The following is an 18,848-nucleotide window of genomic DNA, read 5'->3' as shown; positions in this document are numbered from 1 at the left end:
AAATGATGCTGGGCCACCCACATCTGTAGGAGCACATGCGAACACGTGCTAATGTAGGAGGGAGCGAGAACCCGCCAGCGCTTGCCTGCGCGGCTGTGTGTGTGTGTGTGTGTGTGTGTGTGTGTGTGTGCGTGTGTAGTGGAAAAGACTAGTGAGCATGCTCACAACAAACTATAAAAGACGCACTCACCTTATTTGAATATCATTCACAACAGAGCAGCTGAAGCATTTCTTCTTCTGCGTGTTTCTACTATTCATTACGAACTTATCAACAACGGCAAGAACAGGTAAGAATTGAAAACAATTTTTATAGAAACAATATTTCAATTTATTTTATCTATATTCACACATACATCTATACAATTCGTAACACATAGGTCATATGTATACAGATATAAAAATTGTTAAGCATTAACAATTTTTATATCTGTCCAATTTGGAGACTTATGTGTTACTACTAACACATAATGTTTGCAATTTTTGTTGAAATGTTCAATCTTCGGTGTATCAATGCAGGAAGCAAATCTTTGAGGTAGATACACCTCACATTTGCTTCCTGCATTGATTATTTTTAAAATTACACGCCGACCGTGCTGGTTTGTGTCCTCCCTCGCAGCAACTATGGGGTTGGGAGTGCGTTCCTTCAACTCTCACAGCGGCACCCACGGTTTCGGCTGCGATTTGTTGATGAGTTGGACAAAGTCCAACTCAGCCTCCACCTCCTTCATTAACGGCACGAGTGAGGAGTCCTCGTCCATTACAGCTCGTTTCTGTTGAAAAATATTTGATTAGTGTCTTATTTGTATCAGATCTCTACATCAGATTATCATCGAATTGTCATCATCGAATTCTCTGCATAAAGTGAGTAATCAGTTATTGAAATAACATTGGATTGACTACTTTAAACAATAATTTCTAATCAGTTCAAGGAAATAACATTGATACATGATCGATTAGTTTAAACAATAATTTCTAAACAGTTCAAATAATATTCCCTTTGCATTCTAATCATTTCAAATAATATTTCCTTAGCATCAATTTCTATTTGGTTCAAATCATTCCAAGCAGTTCAAATAATATTTCCTTTGCATTCCAAGCAGTTCAAATAATATTGGTAACATTTATGCATGATCGATTACTTTAAACAATAATTTCTAATCAGTTCAAGGAAATAACATTGATACATGATCGATTAGTTTAAACAATAATTTCTAAGCAGTTCAAATAATATTCCCTTTGCATTCTAATCATTTCAAATAATATTTCCTTAGCATCAATTTCTATTCGGTTCAAATCATTCCAAGCAGTTCAAATAATATTTCCTTTGCATTCCAAGCAGTTCAAATAATATTGGTAACAATGTTGCATGATCGGTTACTTTAAACAATAATATCTCATAATACCATTTCTAATCAGTTCAAGGAAATAACATTGATACATGATTGATTAGTTTAAACAATAATTTCTAAGCAGTTCAAATAATATTCCCTTTGCATTCTAATCATTTCAAATAATATTTCCTTAGCATCAATTTCTATTCGGTTCAAATAATATTTCCTTTGCATTCCAAGCAGTTCAAATAATATTGGTAACAATGTTGCATGATCGGTTACTTTAAACAATAATATCTCATAATACCATTTCTAATCAGTTCAAGGAAATAACATTGATACATGATTGATTAGTTTAAACAATAATATCTCATAATACCATTTCTAATCAGTTCAAGGAAATATTGCTTGCATTCTAATCAGTTCAAATAATATTCATATCAAATAATATTCGTATCAAATAATCAAAGACTCGTATGTGCACAGATTTTTTAACAATCAATCACAGAAAAAAAAAAATCTGTGCAAACACAAGTTAATAATATTTGTTGAAACTAACCTTTGATTGAGTGAGCACCTCCTCCTCCTCTTCGCTGCTAACTTCAGGCTCCTCGAAGGTTAATTTCCTCTTGGCCTGCCTCTGCCTGATGTTGTTTGATAGCGTTGTCAGCACAGCACGCCGCGGCGCCCAGGTAGGTGCTGGAGCCAAGCGCTGAATAGGGCTGTCCCCGATCACGATCTCGCCCCCTGGTGATGTTGGATCCTGTGGAGCGGGTGCGGGAGCAGCGGCAGCAGCGGCAGCAGCAGCAGCAGAAGAGGCGGCACAGGACTCGGCAGCTTTGCGCTGCCAGTAGTTGAGCACACGCTGCGGGGGTGGGCTATCCGGCAGGATGAAGGATGGAGAACTCATCTCGTACGATGTGTGAAGTATACTGTCTCTGATGTGAATGATAATTTTCCTCTCATCGCTTGTGTTTATATAGCATACGTTTCTCTCTCTGTTCCAGGCACGTGCGAGCGAGAGCGTGCTACAAAGCAAAAAAAATTCGCTGTAAATATAATACGTCTCTATCAAAAAATGCTTCTCAGTTTCATTTTAATCTGAAGTTTTATTTGGTAAGGCTTAGATAAGGGGGAACACATGCATTCTCGTGAAGAGGGTGCGGGAGAGAGAGGGAACAATATATTGAAGTGAGAAACTTCTATCAGTGCACCACTGTGAAAGGGGAGAGCGAGAACCGGTCGCTTGCATCCCGATGTGATAAGCTATACACAGCCATGTGGTGTCTAGCGCACAGCCTCCTCCTCCTCCTTGATAACTTACGAAAAATGATTAGTTCCTTATCAGATCACATGCTGTACACGTGACTAACATGAGTAATATCCCGATAGTTAATTTTGACAATGTTATAAGAGAGAAAGAAATGCCAACATGGTGTAAAAATGGTAAGTTATTACCACATAATGCAAGGATCCTTATAATAGGCTCTTCAGGTTGTGGCAAGACCAATTTACTATTTAATTTAATTTTTTCAAAGAATGGGTTGAGATTTAAAACTATATACTTGCACACGAAGAGCGAGTATCAAGATAAGTACTTGTTTTTGAGAAAAGTCTTTTCAAAAATGAAGGGTATTGAATTTCATATAAACAGCAATTCGGAATCTATACCTCACCCCAACAAAATTCAACAATTTTCTCTTGTCATATTCGACGACTTCCAACTTAATCACGTACCTCAAATAAGAGAATATTTTACCATGGGACGACATCGTAATATTGACACTGCATATTTAATTCAGAGTTATGGAGCTACACAGAAACATTTCACTAGGGACAACGCAAATATGATTATAATCTTCAAGGTAGATTTATTGAGTCTGAAATTAATTCACAGAGATCATGTTGGAGCAGATATTTCTTATAAAGATTTCGTTAAACTTTGTCATACAGTTTGGAATCGTAAACCTCATAATTTTCTAACTATTATGACCGAGTGTGGAATTAATAGCGGCAAGTACCGAGATTCGCTCGATACGTTTCTTACCATTCAGTAGAGATTAATTCTTTGTGCAGACATGTTGTCATACAGCAGCACAAAACTGAATAGAAAGAATGTTGGTTTAATCGAAAAGATTAAGAAATTGAGAAAAGTAATTAGAGAGAAGCATAAAAGCTTAGTCAATTTTGAAAAGCGATCGGAGGAATATAATAGGAAAACGCTCTCCCCGTTGATAGAGCCCATAATTGAACTGGGAAAAAACAAATTCTCACACTCTGGTGTAAAACCAAAAAAGGGAGAAGTAAAAGAGGAGAGTATGCAAATTGATGATAATGGAGAGGGGGATGAACAGAGTTATGAGAGTTCAACAGACAATTTTTTAAGCTCGACTAAATTTGAAAACAGTTTACTTGGTTCTAGCAGAAACGATGATGTGCTGTCACAATATCTAAAAACGTTTCATGCGGAAAAATTGAATAATTCAATCAGTTATGGAATTTCATATAATTCTAAAGATGATGTGTATTATATTGGAAATCAGCAAGTAATATTCGATAACGGTTATATAGATATTAATAATGAAAGATTTCGATTAACACACGGTCTACTTGAGTTATTATTCAGTGCGAGACCAAACTCAAATCTTTATAATGAGAGAGATCTGGATAAGTATAAAAAAATCTTAACACTTACAGGTATACATTTAGATCGAAGAGGCTATGTTAAACGAAATCAGGGAATTAAATCGCAAATGATTCAAAAGTTATTTCCCAGTAAAAAAATTAGTAAAAAGAAGGGTTGGGGTTTATTGAAATTTACAAAAAATAATTCTCATGATAGAATTTATCAATACTTTGATAATTTTGACGAATTAGTGGAAAGATTAAATTTACTCTATTCCTCAAAAGCTAGTGGGAACACCGGGCATGATGTGGAGATCGCGTCTATAATTGAAGAGCTAAAAGAAGCAAAATTAATTGTTTAGTGTCACGATGACTCTACATCGATTCAGACGAATTGATACGGCTAGTGCTAGCGGAGCTATTGCTAATCTTAGGTGTGATATTGACTCGATAACACAGAAGATAATCGAATCGATAAATCAACAAGGAATCAGCGAAGCTGTGAAATTTTATTTAGATTCGCAAATAACCAAACTCTTTTCGGAAAATACAAAGAATATTGGAGTGAGCATAATTGAAAGAGAACATATTCTAAGTACATTACAAAATTTCAGTGCTAATATCGATAAAGCTATTGGAGAGAGAACTCAAACTCTAGAGAGTGCATTAGGAGAAGTGAAAACTTTAACAGACAGCTTTTCATCTCAGTTGCACAGTATTAACAACGATAAAGTTGATAAAGCTTATTTAGATGAAAAATTAAAAGCCGTATCAGATAAAATTAAGAATTTGGAGGTGCTGGACAGAAACTCAATACTAAATTGAAACAACTTAGTACAGAAATTTTTACTAAAGTAAATGAAACACAGCCATCGGCAATTGATAAGCAATATTTAGAATCTACTTTGCAGAAATTGATTAGTTCTTCATTAACAAAGGAAGAGTTTGAAAAACGATTATCTGAAATGGCGAGTGCAATAAAAGCTAATATTATGGAGGGTATTGAGCAGTTTATTACAAAAGATGCTATTGCTATTCTAATTAATCAAATTGCAGAAAAGTATGCAACTAAAAATGATATTGGAGATTTTATTAAGAAAAATGAGATGGGAGTCGCTGTGAAAAGCGTTCGTGATGAAATAGCTGAGGCAATTAAAAATTCGGAAGAGGGTACTGTCATGAGACTGCAATGTTTGGCTCCATTCATTGAGTACCTAAGTTTATTCATCCACAGAATCGCATTTGACATTGTATCCAAATATGCCGAGGTGTCTTTCCATATGAATTGGATTGAGGCAAAAGATCATAACCTTTTCGAACATCAGGTAGTGCAAATTATTACAGAAAAAATGGATTTGGTCAAATATAAAGACTTTATATTGGGCCCGAAAACATAAAATCTTGAGTTGTGTGAGAGAGAGAGTGAACGATATGTTGTTTCAGCCTAGACGAGTGTGATTGATTGTATAAACACTTGTGTGAGAGAGAGAGAAGTACAGACCTATAGTTTCAAATTTCAGTCTAGACATTTTTGACTATATCAATAAATCTTGTAAAAGGATGTGTGAGAGAGAGTGAACACCTATAGTTTCAAATTTCACACCCTAGACATTTTTGACTATATCGATAAATCTTGTAAAAGGATGTGTGAGAGAGTGAACACCTATAGTTTCAAATTTCACACCCTAGACATTTTTGACTATATCGATAAATCTTGTAAAAGGATGTGTGAGAGAGTGAACACCTATAGTTTCAAATTTCACACCCTAGACATTTTTGAGTATATCAATAAATCTTGTAAAAGGATGTGTGAGAGAGAGTGAACTTTAACACCTATAGTTTCAAATTTCACCATAGGCATTTTTGACTATATCAATAAATCTTGTAAAAGGATGTGTGAGAGAGAGTGAAGTAGCTTTAACGACTAAACACTTGTCACATAAATCGATTTAGACATTTTTTTCATGTAACAGAATGTAACGGTTTTCGGTGCAGGAGTTATCGGGCTTAGAAAGGGACCTCACAGGGAGCAGAGCGCATGTGTCTAGATGAGGCACACGCCATAACATTCTTCCTTACTCGCCTTTCGTAATGCTGGGCAGAGAGAAACGTTTCACTACTACAGTATAGGAACAATCGATCAAAATGGAACATAGTTACTCCTTATCTCCTTTACTCGCCTTTCGTAATAAAGAAGGAATTTAGAAGGGTGCGGGAAAGAGATGGCACGAGTAAAAGAAGGAGAAAGCAGATGGCTAGACTGCTGGTTGTGAGAAGCGAGGGGGCCGTATCCTCCTCTCTCTCTTGAGCCCCCCATCGTAGTATAGCAATATGGATTCACTTCAATCTGTCAGTATAGCATTAGATGTAGAAATATGAATTCACTTTAATCTGACACCAAGGGAATTTCTCAAAGTGAGTCTGGCATCGTAGTATAGCATTAGAGCGAAATGGATTCACTTCAATCTGTCAGTATAGCATTAGATGTAGAAATATGAATTCACTTTAATTTGACAGTAGAGAATTTTTCCCTCTCAAAGAGATTTTTTTCCCTCATCTAGCATTCACCTCAATCTGTCAGTATAGCATTAGATGTAGAAATATGGATTCACTTCAATCTGTCACTATAGAGAGGGAATTTTTCCTCCTAAAAGGGAAATTTTTTTTCCCTCACCTGGGGAAGGGGAAGGGGAGAGAGAGAGAGAGATATCTCTTTTCATCCCCCTCACCTCCACTGGGCAAGGGGAAGGGGAAATCTATTTTTAGAAAGAGAGAGAGAGAAAGATATATCTCTCTCTCTTTTCATCCCCCTCACCTCCACTGGGCAGGGGGAAGGGGAAATCTATTTTTAGAACACCCCCCACCCTACAGGCGGGGGGAAGGGGAGGAGGGATGGACGAGGGGGGAGAGGGGGGAGGGGATTTCGAGCAAAAAAGTCAGTCTATCCCCACAATCTTACTCTACTGCAGTGGCCCTTAGATTATAATAATTAAGTGTAGAGTTTATTGTGAGAGGAAAATCGGATCTATATTTTATTAAGTACTCAATTACGGTTTTTATGTATAATTGATGTATAGTCATGACCTCAAAATCACTAAAAACCATATCCGTTGGATAGAGCCTGGGTTTCCTTAATATAGTTTTAATTATCAGTTTTTGTGCTACAAATAATTCAGCAATATGACAGTTGAAACAGCCTCCCCAAACAACTATGCCATACTGCAGAATTGACTTGACTAGAGCATGATACATCATTTTCAGGTGGTTCTTATTAAGAATTCTGTTAACTTGGTAAAATTTAAAAGATAAATATCTAATTTTTCTACATATTTATTTAATATGAACATCCCATTTAAGGTTTTCATCAATTATGATTCCCAAGTACTTAGTATTATTGACTTTTTTAATGGTGGGACAATCACTCAATCTTATATTGTACACAGAACAATGATAAAAGCTATTAAATGTAAACTATAATTTATATATAGTACCGACCACACTCAGATCAGATCACTGATTATAACTACCTAGAATAGTCCATCACAACTCCTCAACATCATAGAAATATAGTACATGAGTAGGATCGGAACGCTCAACGCTGCATGATAGATGTGATAATAAAGTCGGGAGAGTAGAAAAAAAAACATAATAAGCCTACTACTATACGCTAATTAAAAATACTAACCTATTAGATTCTGTCTAGTTGTGACTGTGTTTATCACCTCAAACTTGGCCTGCCTGTTGATTTTCTTCCCCAGAAAGTCTTGTAGTTTGAGAGAAACAGTTTTTGGACTTTTCTGCAGTGCAATGACGTCATACCAGAAATATTTGCCCAGAAATCTCTCACACTTCATGGCAGGGTTCAGGCCGCGATGCCACACCCCCATACGTGGGCACCTGCTCCATGGCATTGAAGTGTTGAGACTATCAATACGGATTTCACACCCAGATTCCTGTAAAAAATCAAATAGCTCAATAAGTAGATGATTCCATGCGCTGAAGAACTTTTTATCATAGATAAAGTTTTTCAACCATCATTTAACTCTAACGTTATTTTTTGAAAAATTTGTGGCGACTAACAGGATTTTTTTGAATAGGCCTACCCTGCATCAAAATACTAAATGTGATGGTTTGTGTCTTGAAGATTAAATGATGCATACAAGAAAGTCATGAGCTTTAAAATTTAATTGATTAGTTGATTAAGATCTAATTTTAATAGTTGATTAGCAAACCAATTGAAATATTTGAAAATTGAACTCTCAATGTTTGTCCATCATTTGAATCACTAACTGGAGAAGGGGAACGTGTCCTCCAGCTTTTCTAATTTTACAGGAGAAGCAAAAAACTATTTTATAGGAAAACTAACAAGTAGAATTATTCAATATTCTATGTGAATATGAATAGTTATCTTGTGCATGATATTATGTAATTACTGACTTATTGATTTCATTCAACAGAAGTTAATTTTTTTCCAATTGGACATATTACCTTTTTGCAGTAGTCATAAGTCAAAATAAAAGTATTATTTTCTTTGAAAAAACAATTTTATTTTACACAATTTTATGTGAGTGGATACATATATTCGTAATTACATAAAAATTGAATGTATTTGTATGGTACTTAAACATGCTATTCAGTTTCATTCCCTTTTTCTGTTGGAAACTTCAAAAATTCATTCCAAAATTCCATCTCATCATCCGGAACGTAGGTTAGATACTTTTTTATATGGGGACTTACAATGTGGGGACTGTGCAACAAATTCCCAGTAGGGCTATTCCTCAATATTTTAGCGTATGGAATTATGAATTTATCATGGATTGTCAAATTCGTTGAAATGACACCCACGCTTAATTTTTGTTGTTCATCAAGCCTCTTAGAAATTCTCAAGAGTCACTCTTCATGAAAAAATTAAAATACTCTTACGAAACTAATGACTGCTTCATCAAGCATAACATTAGCTTTCCATTTCATATCTATTCAATCATAACATTATTTGGAATGTACTATATTGTTAATCAGGGTTACTTTTATTTTTAGATGTAGTTTGTAGTGTGTAGTTTATGTGTTACTGTGGAGGCAAATAATGGAACTCACTCATATAAAGTTTTGAGATCACCGTCATCCATGTTGTGGACATTTTCGAAGAGCCAGAACACATCCCTCACGTAGTTCTCCTCCCTGAAGAACTCATATCCTTCTCTAGAAAGTTTTAGAGCTGGAGAGAGTAATCTCATACTCTCACGAAATGGTAGAACACAGCACCAGCGCCCCAAGGATCATTAAATCTGAGCCTGTTGGGATTGATCGTACATTTAGCGTTATAAACGCATTACATCAGCATCTGATGAATGGAGCAGCTTGATGATCTGAAATACAGAGGAATATTATATACTTTATTAATTCAGTTATTTTCAATTCAGGTGGCTACTTTGATTTAGAAGGCTCTGTAAGGATCATCTCATCCAAAGAACCAAGAATAAAGTAGGCCTATTCTATAGTGAGGTCCACGTCATAATGGCAGTGGAGAAAGGTAGGAGAACAACGTTGCCGATCCTCTGTCTTGTCAATGCCTTCTATGGAGGGCAACCTTAGACCAGTTATAGAATAGACACGTTGGGAAGTCTAGCCTCTGAAGCCAACATCTACTGCCATATCGCCCTATCGTAACGTCAGCATCGGATAGAAAACTTTTCTGCAGAGTTTGTTTACATTGTTTTTCATAGCTGATTGTGTCTAATTCAGATGGAAGTAAATTATTATTTATGAAAATGGTAAACTCCCGCTGAATTAGTAATAGAAAACAATGTAAACAAACTACAGAAGTTTTCTATCCGATGCTGATGTCACGATTGGACGATATGGCAGTAGATGCTGGCTTCATCGACTTTCAGTATGAATATACAATGGGCCGTGTCTATTCTATAACTGGTCTAAGAGGGCAACTGATACCGGTTTATTGATGTAATAGTAACTGTTCATTCTCATTCAAAATAATCAATTATATTTTATCAAGCAAGAAATTATATTTTTCAATGATTTCATAATGAATTTTCATAATCAAGATAAAATATTTTGTTATTTAATTATATTTCTACATTGATAAAAGACAATCTGGCAACAGAGCAAAGCGATAAAGTGATACCCGCTTAGTTGAATGATAGACAAAGATAGCAACTCCTCAATTGCTAATCAAACACTGCCATTATAAAGTAGACCTCACTATAGATCCCTTGATCACTTCTATATTCAGTGATTCACTCTACTCAAATCAATTTGGGGTTAGTTTGAGTTTTATTTCAAACAGAGTTTCTGATTGGCTTGAAAATGTGCAATACCAGCACGAAACGGACGCCGCCACATCAAAGAATGTGAGTGTTTTTTCACTTTAAAGTTTTACAAAATTTAATAGTAATAATAATAGTGAAAACAAGATGGATAACCAACAACAAATCAATTTATTCACAAATCAAGACAGTACAATGAAAATATTTATTTTGAAGAAAAGTTCTTCTCTGATCATTGTACTTTCATCCGCTAAAATGTATTGGTTTGAGAAAATATTTCTTTATTACTTGGTTATAATTATTTATCTGCATTTCCTGGAATTCAGAAGTACTTTCATTGAGTACTCATGCAAAAAATAGGATTAGAGGTTGCTCTTATAATAACCAACTAAAAATTCGTATTTTTGGATTAACAATATTGGAACACTCATTCATATTCATATTTCGTACAAAAACTAATAAAAAATGTGAAAAATCTATACGGTACTAGAATAATTTTGCCTATCCAGACATTCCATTGCTTTTAAAACTAGATTCATTTATGCATTTTATGAAGTATGTAGTATTATAAAGTAATGTAAATTTACCTGTAAATTATATGCTTTGAAGTAGGTCTATTGTTTGAACTATGTTGTTATATTGCTGTGTTATTCAAGTATTTTTGTTGAATTGTAATTAATCTTTCGATGTGTTAAGTTAATTCTATTTCTCATGTTATTAGTTTTCAGTTATACTGTAGTATTTTATTATTCTTGATTGTGTTGATAATCCACATATAGTGAAGACATTAATAAGAGACTTATAGAGTGAAATCGTGCTCTCTCATGAACTGACATTTTATTTTAGTATTTCATTTCTATTGGATGTTAATGTTTGAATTATAGAATAATTATATTGTGCATGTATCTCTATTTAACTGTAACTCTGTATTTGCATGGCTAGTCCGTGAACAAATAAAATGATCATTTATTTATTCATTGTATAAGTTTTTTTCATAGTGAATAGAAATCGAATCTGGATTATCCAGTGAATTGTGAGTAATTTTTTTCAGGTGGAACACTAAAACATAGATAACTAGCAGAAATCTTACAAAAACCAAATAACGAGAAGTAAATTTCTGAAAAAACAAGAATGTAACACTTTATAAATTGTGCGCTGAACATGGAAAATTGATTACCGGTACGTTAATATACGGGATGTACCACACCCCAGAGCCAGTACTAAATACATCATAATAATGTATATTCAATTTACATAGGTGTGGAATACCCCAATACTTTGTTCTAAAGGACAAACAACTGGAATGAAAATGTCTGGGGTGTGGTACACCCCAAACGTTTATTGACGTTTTATAAATAAAGTAATTAAGATTTTATAAAAATTATTGTATTATTATTACTATGTGTAACCCTATCCAAGTTTGGGAGAGAAATAGCACAATGTTACTTTATTTTTCTCTCCCTATCATTTTGATGATGTACATATTGAATGAATAAAGTAAAGTAATAAAGTAATTATTCACGTTATGGGCCAATAAATACGTGCACTCCTAACACACAGGTTAAGCCTACCTGGTTTGGCTTTCATTTACCTCGTGGCAGGCATCTTAGGACAGGCTGCCTTGTTTTCCACTCGCAATTCAATGATTCAATAATATATTTAACCTTCAGACTTTTTAATTTCAATTATATTCTCTACGTTACTGGGAAGTGGGAACTCTATACGTTTAACTGTGGTCTAGAACTTTAATGGAACTTTTACATAAAACGTTTAAACAAATGAATAGTGAGAATAATATTCAACACAAGCAATCAACAGACTGAAGCTTCAACCGGTTATCAGCTTACCAGACTGATAAGGGCTGATAAGGCCGGCTTGGTTTGCTCCAACTAATCTAACCCTTTTCGTAAACAAATAATTAATTTATTAGTTATCGTAGGAGCGAACAGCCGATAAAGGTGTGTTGTCCCATTATTCATTTAATTACGTAAAATTACTTCAAGTAAACTTCTATTGGTTAATCAGTAGCTGTGATTCAAGCTATCCCAGTTCTAATATTATCTAATCTGTTCTAATATTATCAAGCAAGCTATCTGTTCTAATATTAATGATTGATTCTTGTTTATAATGAGAAAATTTATCTCAATGGAAGGTTTTATTCACCAAGATAATATATCTTTTCATAATTAAATAATAGATTTTCATAATTGAGATTCTGGTAGTAGTTATGGTAGTGGTAGTAATTCATTTACAATTCTGGTAGTCTATTGAATTTCTTCATAGCCTATGAACTATTTAACAACGGTGTAGAGTTAGAAAGGGATAGGAATTTATCTAATCACAGACAAGAATAGCAAACCAATGTTAAACAGGTGCAGACTTTATAATGTTGAATCTCACTATAAATAATATGAAAGTAATTGGACTTTGAGATGGAAATTAAAATCTATAGCAAAAAATATAGTCTTATTCAATTTCAAGATCGAGAGATCTTCTGTATACGATTGTACACCTACAGAAGGCGTACAATAAAAAAACTAACAAAGGTTGTTAACATCAATAAATTATTCAATAGTATTAAATCAATATTTTAATAACGTACTCTTATTCAAATATATTAATGCGGCACTAAAGGTTTATAAAACTAGTGACATTTCTCGAAGTTTTTCGATTTGAATACTATCAAGTTACCGAAATTTTATATATATAAATTTCTATGAATAAATTTTGTGGGAAAAAAAACGATGTTTATCATTTTTATTTATTGAGGTATGAGCGCTTGAAGTCAAAATATTTGAGGCTATTTATTTCAGAATTGATAGCCAATATATTTATTGAATTTCAAGGGTATAAAACGTATTGCTTATCGAATGATATACTTGATTTTTAAGACATTCTTTAAGATATTTATTACAGTTTTGAATAATAGATTATAAATGGGTTATTTCTTTGTAATTGAATCATTTCCCAAAAATTAATATTCTGAGAAATCAAATACGTCAAACGTCAATCGATAAACAATTTATTGGAGAATGCATCATCAGAATTCAATGGATTCATTTGCTACAGATTCTAAAACTAATCACCCCAAAGTTGAAATTTGGGCGTTCATATCTCAAAAAAACTACCTATTGAACAAGTTTTTCCTTGAAAATTTGTTCCATTTTGATAAATTTTGGAGTGGTATCCGAATTTAAATAATTTAAAAAATGTCACCAGTAAAATTTCAAAAAAATAGTGGGTGCAAAACCCGATACACTGTAACTTAATATGTTCCAAAGTTTGAATTCAGTATTTTAATCTTCAGTAATAAAATGATGAAATCCTATTCAATTAGAAAATCGAAAATATTTTCTGTATAGAAACAAGAGAAGTTAATGGGAATAATCTGAAAATAAATTATGTATTGGAATAATTAAATTGAATAATTATTACTATATAATAAACAGTATGATATTATGCTTGCTATTCTTTGACTTTTAACTTTGAATTAAAAATGAATAATTCATTAATTCATTAATTTCGATTAATTTTCATCGATATATTGAAAAATATAAATAGTATCTGAATAGAAACAAGTCAAATTGTTAGCAATGATTTGTGAATGAATTTATGAACAACTTCCACTTTTGCCATTCAATTTAGATGAAAATTGTCAAATACAGTGATAAAATTCTTATTCAATTTGGAAATTGAGAAAATGTACTGTATAGGAACAAAGGAATGTTTCAAGACAGATTGAAAAATAATATTTTGAAGGATATCATGTAATAGAAAACAAATACATCTATGCTTGTAAACTATTCAATTTGAAGAAAATCATGTCAATCTATTCAATTATTACTAGATATTATAAAAAGAAGAGTAAGAAAAAGTAAAAAAAAAGAATTCTCATAAAAAAAAAATATTTGGAAATGCGCTTTGAAATAATTTTTTAAAATGTTTTGATTGGGAGTATTATGCAACATATTAATGACACAAAACATTAATCATCAGTATCATTAATCAACGATGCTTAAAACAATTTTGTAAAAAATTAACAAATAAGTCTAAAATATTGAATAATTATGCATTAGAAAATTAGGAGTCCTCTATTGTAAGAGGTGGATATAACCAATAATGAGTTTTCAAAAAATAGTTGAGCATTGAATAAGTAAAAATATTATTTCTTCTAAAATAATTAATAATTATTATGAACTTGAAAGTTAGGAGTCCTTTATTGTAAGCAGTGGATATAACATAATATAGTTTGTTTTCAAAATAAAATCATTTCAGAAGATCATATTGAATTGAATTTTTCCAACACCACTCTAAAACAAATACACAGATGTAGCCTATGTCTTTGTAGGGGTATTCCATACATTTCTTTTACAATAATAATTGCAATTGTATTTATTATTGTATAAGTGCATTTTCTGGAATAAAGAATATTTGAATTTGATAGAATTTTAAAAAGGGAAGTTTCTTCGTGTGCAAGCAGGCTACAAGAGAACAGGATATTATTGAAAATCAAGGAACAAGAATCTAGTTAGATGACAAGGAGAGAATTATTTTTGTTGATATTTACTGAAAACACTTAAATTAATCGAGAATAACTGAATAAGATTATTGCGAAGCAATTCTCCTAAATTCTGTAATCTTAAATGAATATTTCAGAATCTAGAGAGTCAACTTATATTTTTTCCCAATTAAAATACTTCAATTAAAATTTATTTGATGCAATGATAGATGGAAAAATGTCTTATAAAAAACTAAGAAACGAATTTGAAAGCTATAACTTATCAATAACCTTTCAAGAAGGAGAATCTGTTAACCCAAAATGTACCTTAGAAAATAAATTAAGAGACTTCAGAATATTCAAGAAATCAGAAATCAAGATAAATCAACTAATATTGAAGCATTCAGAAATGACTAGATTCCTTAAATCCGTGAGACATTTCTACAAATTTAAGAGTTCTGAAAGTTATCTACCTTGACAAAAGGGAGAATCATTAGAACTTATAGTGAATTTATGAAAAAAGACATTTAAAACTAATTGAATTGTTTAGGATTGAAAGTGCACATGTCCATTTTTTTTAAAAATGGAGATTCTGCTGATATGTATAGTTTGAATGTAGCGCAGTTTAGTGTAGAAACAACACATGTCTATTGCCACCCATATAGAAGTTATAGCATGATAAACTTTTGAATTAGTATTGAAACGACACAAGTCCTGGACATGTGTTGTTTCAATTCTGAATGACGCAAATAGTTCAAGTTTTGATGTTATGTCACAACAGAAACAACAATCGTACATCTTACATTGTTTCAAGAAGTCTGTTTACTGTTTGGAAGTGGAAAGAAATAATATATTTTGATAATATTAGTGACATTACTAGTGATAGTGATATTGAAAAAGATTTAACTAGCCCAAAACGAAAAAGAGGAGTAGTTCATAAAGACAAATGGAAAAGTAATATCCGTAAGCAACAAAGACTGTCAGGGCAGAACTATGTTAACCAGCATGGAAAACAATTCCCCAAAAAACAGCAAGGAGATTCATGTCGGGTCGGTAAGTCAGAAATAACTTAAAATATATTTCCTTATTTTATAAACCTTTAGCTTATCAGAAATTTTTGAGTAGAGGTAGACAGCTGTAAATAAACCATCTTTCAGTATATCTAGTTAGTATAGGTTCTCAGTTCATTGAATTCAATAGCTTGTTTCTCTTTCTAGGTGTAATAAAAAATGCTCCAGACTCCTTTCTCAAGAGGAAAAGCATCATCTGTTCGAAACATTTTACTCAATGAAATCAGAAGACCAACAGGATATGTATATTCAGGGATTGATTGAATATGAAAATGTAAAAAGAAAACGACCTCGCACAACAAATCAAGACAATAATAAACCAAAAGAAATTCATTATAAGTATTACTTACCTGGGCTAAAAAATAACAGAGTCAATGTTTGCAAATCAGAATTCAAAAATATTTTTGCAATTAGTGATGGTAGAATCAGGAGAATCTGCAGCTTGCTTTTAGCTGGAAAAACTCATGTTGACCAGAGGGGATTAAACAAAAAATCTCATGCAATGTCAGCAGATATTTGTGAACAAATACATGACCACATAACTTCTTTCCCAAAGAAAACATGTCATTATGGAGATTCAGAAGCAACATATTTAGATGCAAGATTATCAATAAAATATATGCATGACATGTTCAAGTCAAGTACCCAGACACAAAAGTCGAATATAACTACTACTACATGTATTTCAAAGAAAATTTTGATTAAAAATTTGGGAGACCTCAGGTGGATGTATGCTCAGAGTGTGAAGAGTTGAGTGTTAAAATTAAATCATCCTCATTGGCAGAATCTGTGAAGAGAGCAGCTGTATGTGAAAAAATGATTCATTTGCGTAGAGCTAAGAAGTTTTATCCAAAACTGAAAGAGATTGAGGTCAAGTGCCCGACAGATGATAATGCTTAAAATGGCATTGTGATTGACTTCATGCAAAACTTACCCTCACCACATATTCCCGTTCAGGAAATATTTTACTACAGACAACTATGGGTCAACTGTTTTGCTATTTATGATTTGAAAACAGGAAAAAGTCACATGTATGTGTATCATGAAGGAATTTGCAAGAAAGGGCCAAATGAAGTTTTGAGTTTTATCTATGATTTCATAAAATCTATACCTATGGAGGCTAAAGAATTCTATATCTTCTCAGATGGGTCTGCTGGCCAAAATAAAAATCATTCATTTATACGTTTCATGCTTTCATTGAGCATAATGAAGAGATTTGAAACTGTCAAGCAATTTTTCCCAGTCCGTGGCCATAGTTATTTGCCATGTGATCGACAATTTGGTGTGATCAAAAGAAGGTTGAAAAAGCAAGATCGCATCTATTTCCCTATTGAATATGCAGACCTTATCAAATCATCTGGAAAAGGTGTATTTACTGTGCATTTGCTTGAAGATAACAAATTGATTCTGGATTTCAAGACATGGTGGCCAAAGTTTTTTTAAAAAGTGTGTACTATCTACTGATTCATATGGAAAATCACTGTCACGAGATCAGAAGGTGACCTTCCAGATTTCGAAATTCAACTCTTTTGAGTATTCATGTGATGGATCTGTAAGAGCATCAGCATTCATTGATGGCCTCAACACGAACGTTTTTAAACTGGGGAAGTCAATACAAGCAATGCAATCCTTGAAATTTCCTACAGAACCTGCATTTCCAAATAATTCAATCAACATTCACAAGTTGGAAGACATTGCAACGGTTGTACAATACATAGTGGACGATGAAGATGATTTCTATGGAACGATTTTGAAATGGGAGACAACAAACAATGAAGAACTAGGCAATGAGTAATGAAATCAGGCATTTGAATTTCTTACTACTATTTTCATTTTCATTTTTATCATGTATATATTACCTGTATGTATTCAACTATTTCTATAATAAAAATATTAAACGTATTCTATTGTTTTTAGTTATTTATCCTATCAATTGAATGATATTTACAGCTGTTTACATCTTGAAATTTATGTTTAGTATTGAAACAACACTTGTCCATGAAACAAATCACTACTTATTTTTTTATTAGTTGACTTTTGAAAATTTCAACTCCATAACATGTTTTCTGAATACATCAACAAATACTAACATAATTTGATGGAATTGGCAACAATGTGAATAAAAACAGTTTTTTTGCTCTGGTGGAAAATTTATATTTATGGACATGTGCACTTTCAATTCTAAACAATTCAATTGAACTATTGGCTATGATGATTACACGCAAATTCTAATAAAACATAGAGACTTCAACAAATCTTATGATTTCTGAAAATGACTTGGATATGAGATAATTTGTTGAAATTTTGTGCATTTCCAAAAAGATAAATTTTATAGACTATTAGATTAATCAGTTACGATAATAACCTCCCAAAAAACAAAGAGCCAAACGAATCAAAGATGATTTTCATGGAAATTGAATACCGTAGCCTACATGACAGAGGGGAGAAGAATCGTTGACCTATTATTGTACATCTTCAAAATTATTACATTCTTCATTTGAGAATCTAAATTAGTTCTAAAATGAGAAAATATTTTCGAATAAGATAATTTTGCAAATAATTACTGTAGGTGTTTTAAGAAGTGAAGGGGAAGAATCAGTTGACCAAAATGTGGATTTTTAAAGGATTACAATTATTAATTTAATTTTATCAAAATAACGTGAGAAAATATGGAACGATTTTGAAAAAGTGTAGTTGAAAAAACGTTTTATTAGTAGGCCTAAAGGGGAAGAATTTGTTGGTCCAATCGTGAATCTAGGTAAATACTTGATTAAGGCTGAAATTCATTTTCCTAAAAACATTCACATTCAGATAATTTTAACGTATTGAAAACTTACTTGTACTTGGACGAATCTCCACTGAGTCCTTCCATGACAAGACGACATGGTTATTGTGTTGGGATCTCCTCTAGCGATAGACGCGTGCTAAGGCAAAGGGTGTAGAAGTAGAAGTCAGTGTGTAGAAGTTTAGACGCGTGTAATGTCAGAGCAGAGCAAATTAATGCCAGAGTTGCTGAGTGCTTGAAATCTGAATCACGACT

General features: G+C 32.8%; 1 protein-coding gene across 10 annotated transcripts in view; it reads right to left on the bottom strand.

The window, feature by feature from the left end:
• The window catches only part of LOC111054554, a 41,190-nt gene extending 22,342 nt beyond the window's left edge, over nt 1-18,848 (bottom strand). For 4 of the 10 annotated variants that reach the window (XR_005573181.1, XR_005573185.1, XR_005573182.1 and 1 more), the window contains exons 1-3: nt 18,646-18,848; nt 9,051-9,322; nt 7,642-7,909 (exon numbers count right to left, since the gene is read on the bottom strand). Coding sequence is in view for 5 of the 10 variants with exons in the window: in XM_039442485.1 (XP_039298419.1) it covers nt 651-770; nt 1,891-2,359; nt 7,679-7,773 (684 nt within the window). In the remaining 5 variants the exon portion in view is untranslated. Of the gene's footprint in view, nt 1-332; nt 771-1,890; nt 2,381-7,641; nt 7,910-9,050; nt 9,323-11,831; nt 12,756-18,645 lie in introns of those variants that run through there. The other 6 variants (XM_039442490.1, XM_039442488.1, XM_039442485.1 and 3 more) reach the window with 6 other exon arrangements.

Source organism: Nilaparvata lugens, chromosome X (genome assembly GCF_014356525.2).
Source record: "Nilaparvata lugens isolate BPH chromosome X, ASM1435652v1, whole genome shotgun sequence".
NCBI classification, from domain to species: Eukaryota; Metazoa; Arthropoda; class Insecta; order Hemiptera; family Delphacidae; genus Nilaparvata; species Nilaparvata lugens.
This window is presented reverse-complemented; position numbering and strand designations above follow the sequence as displayed.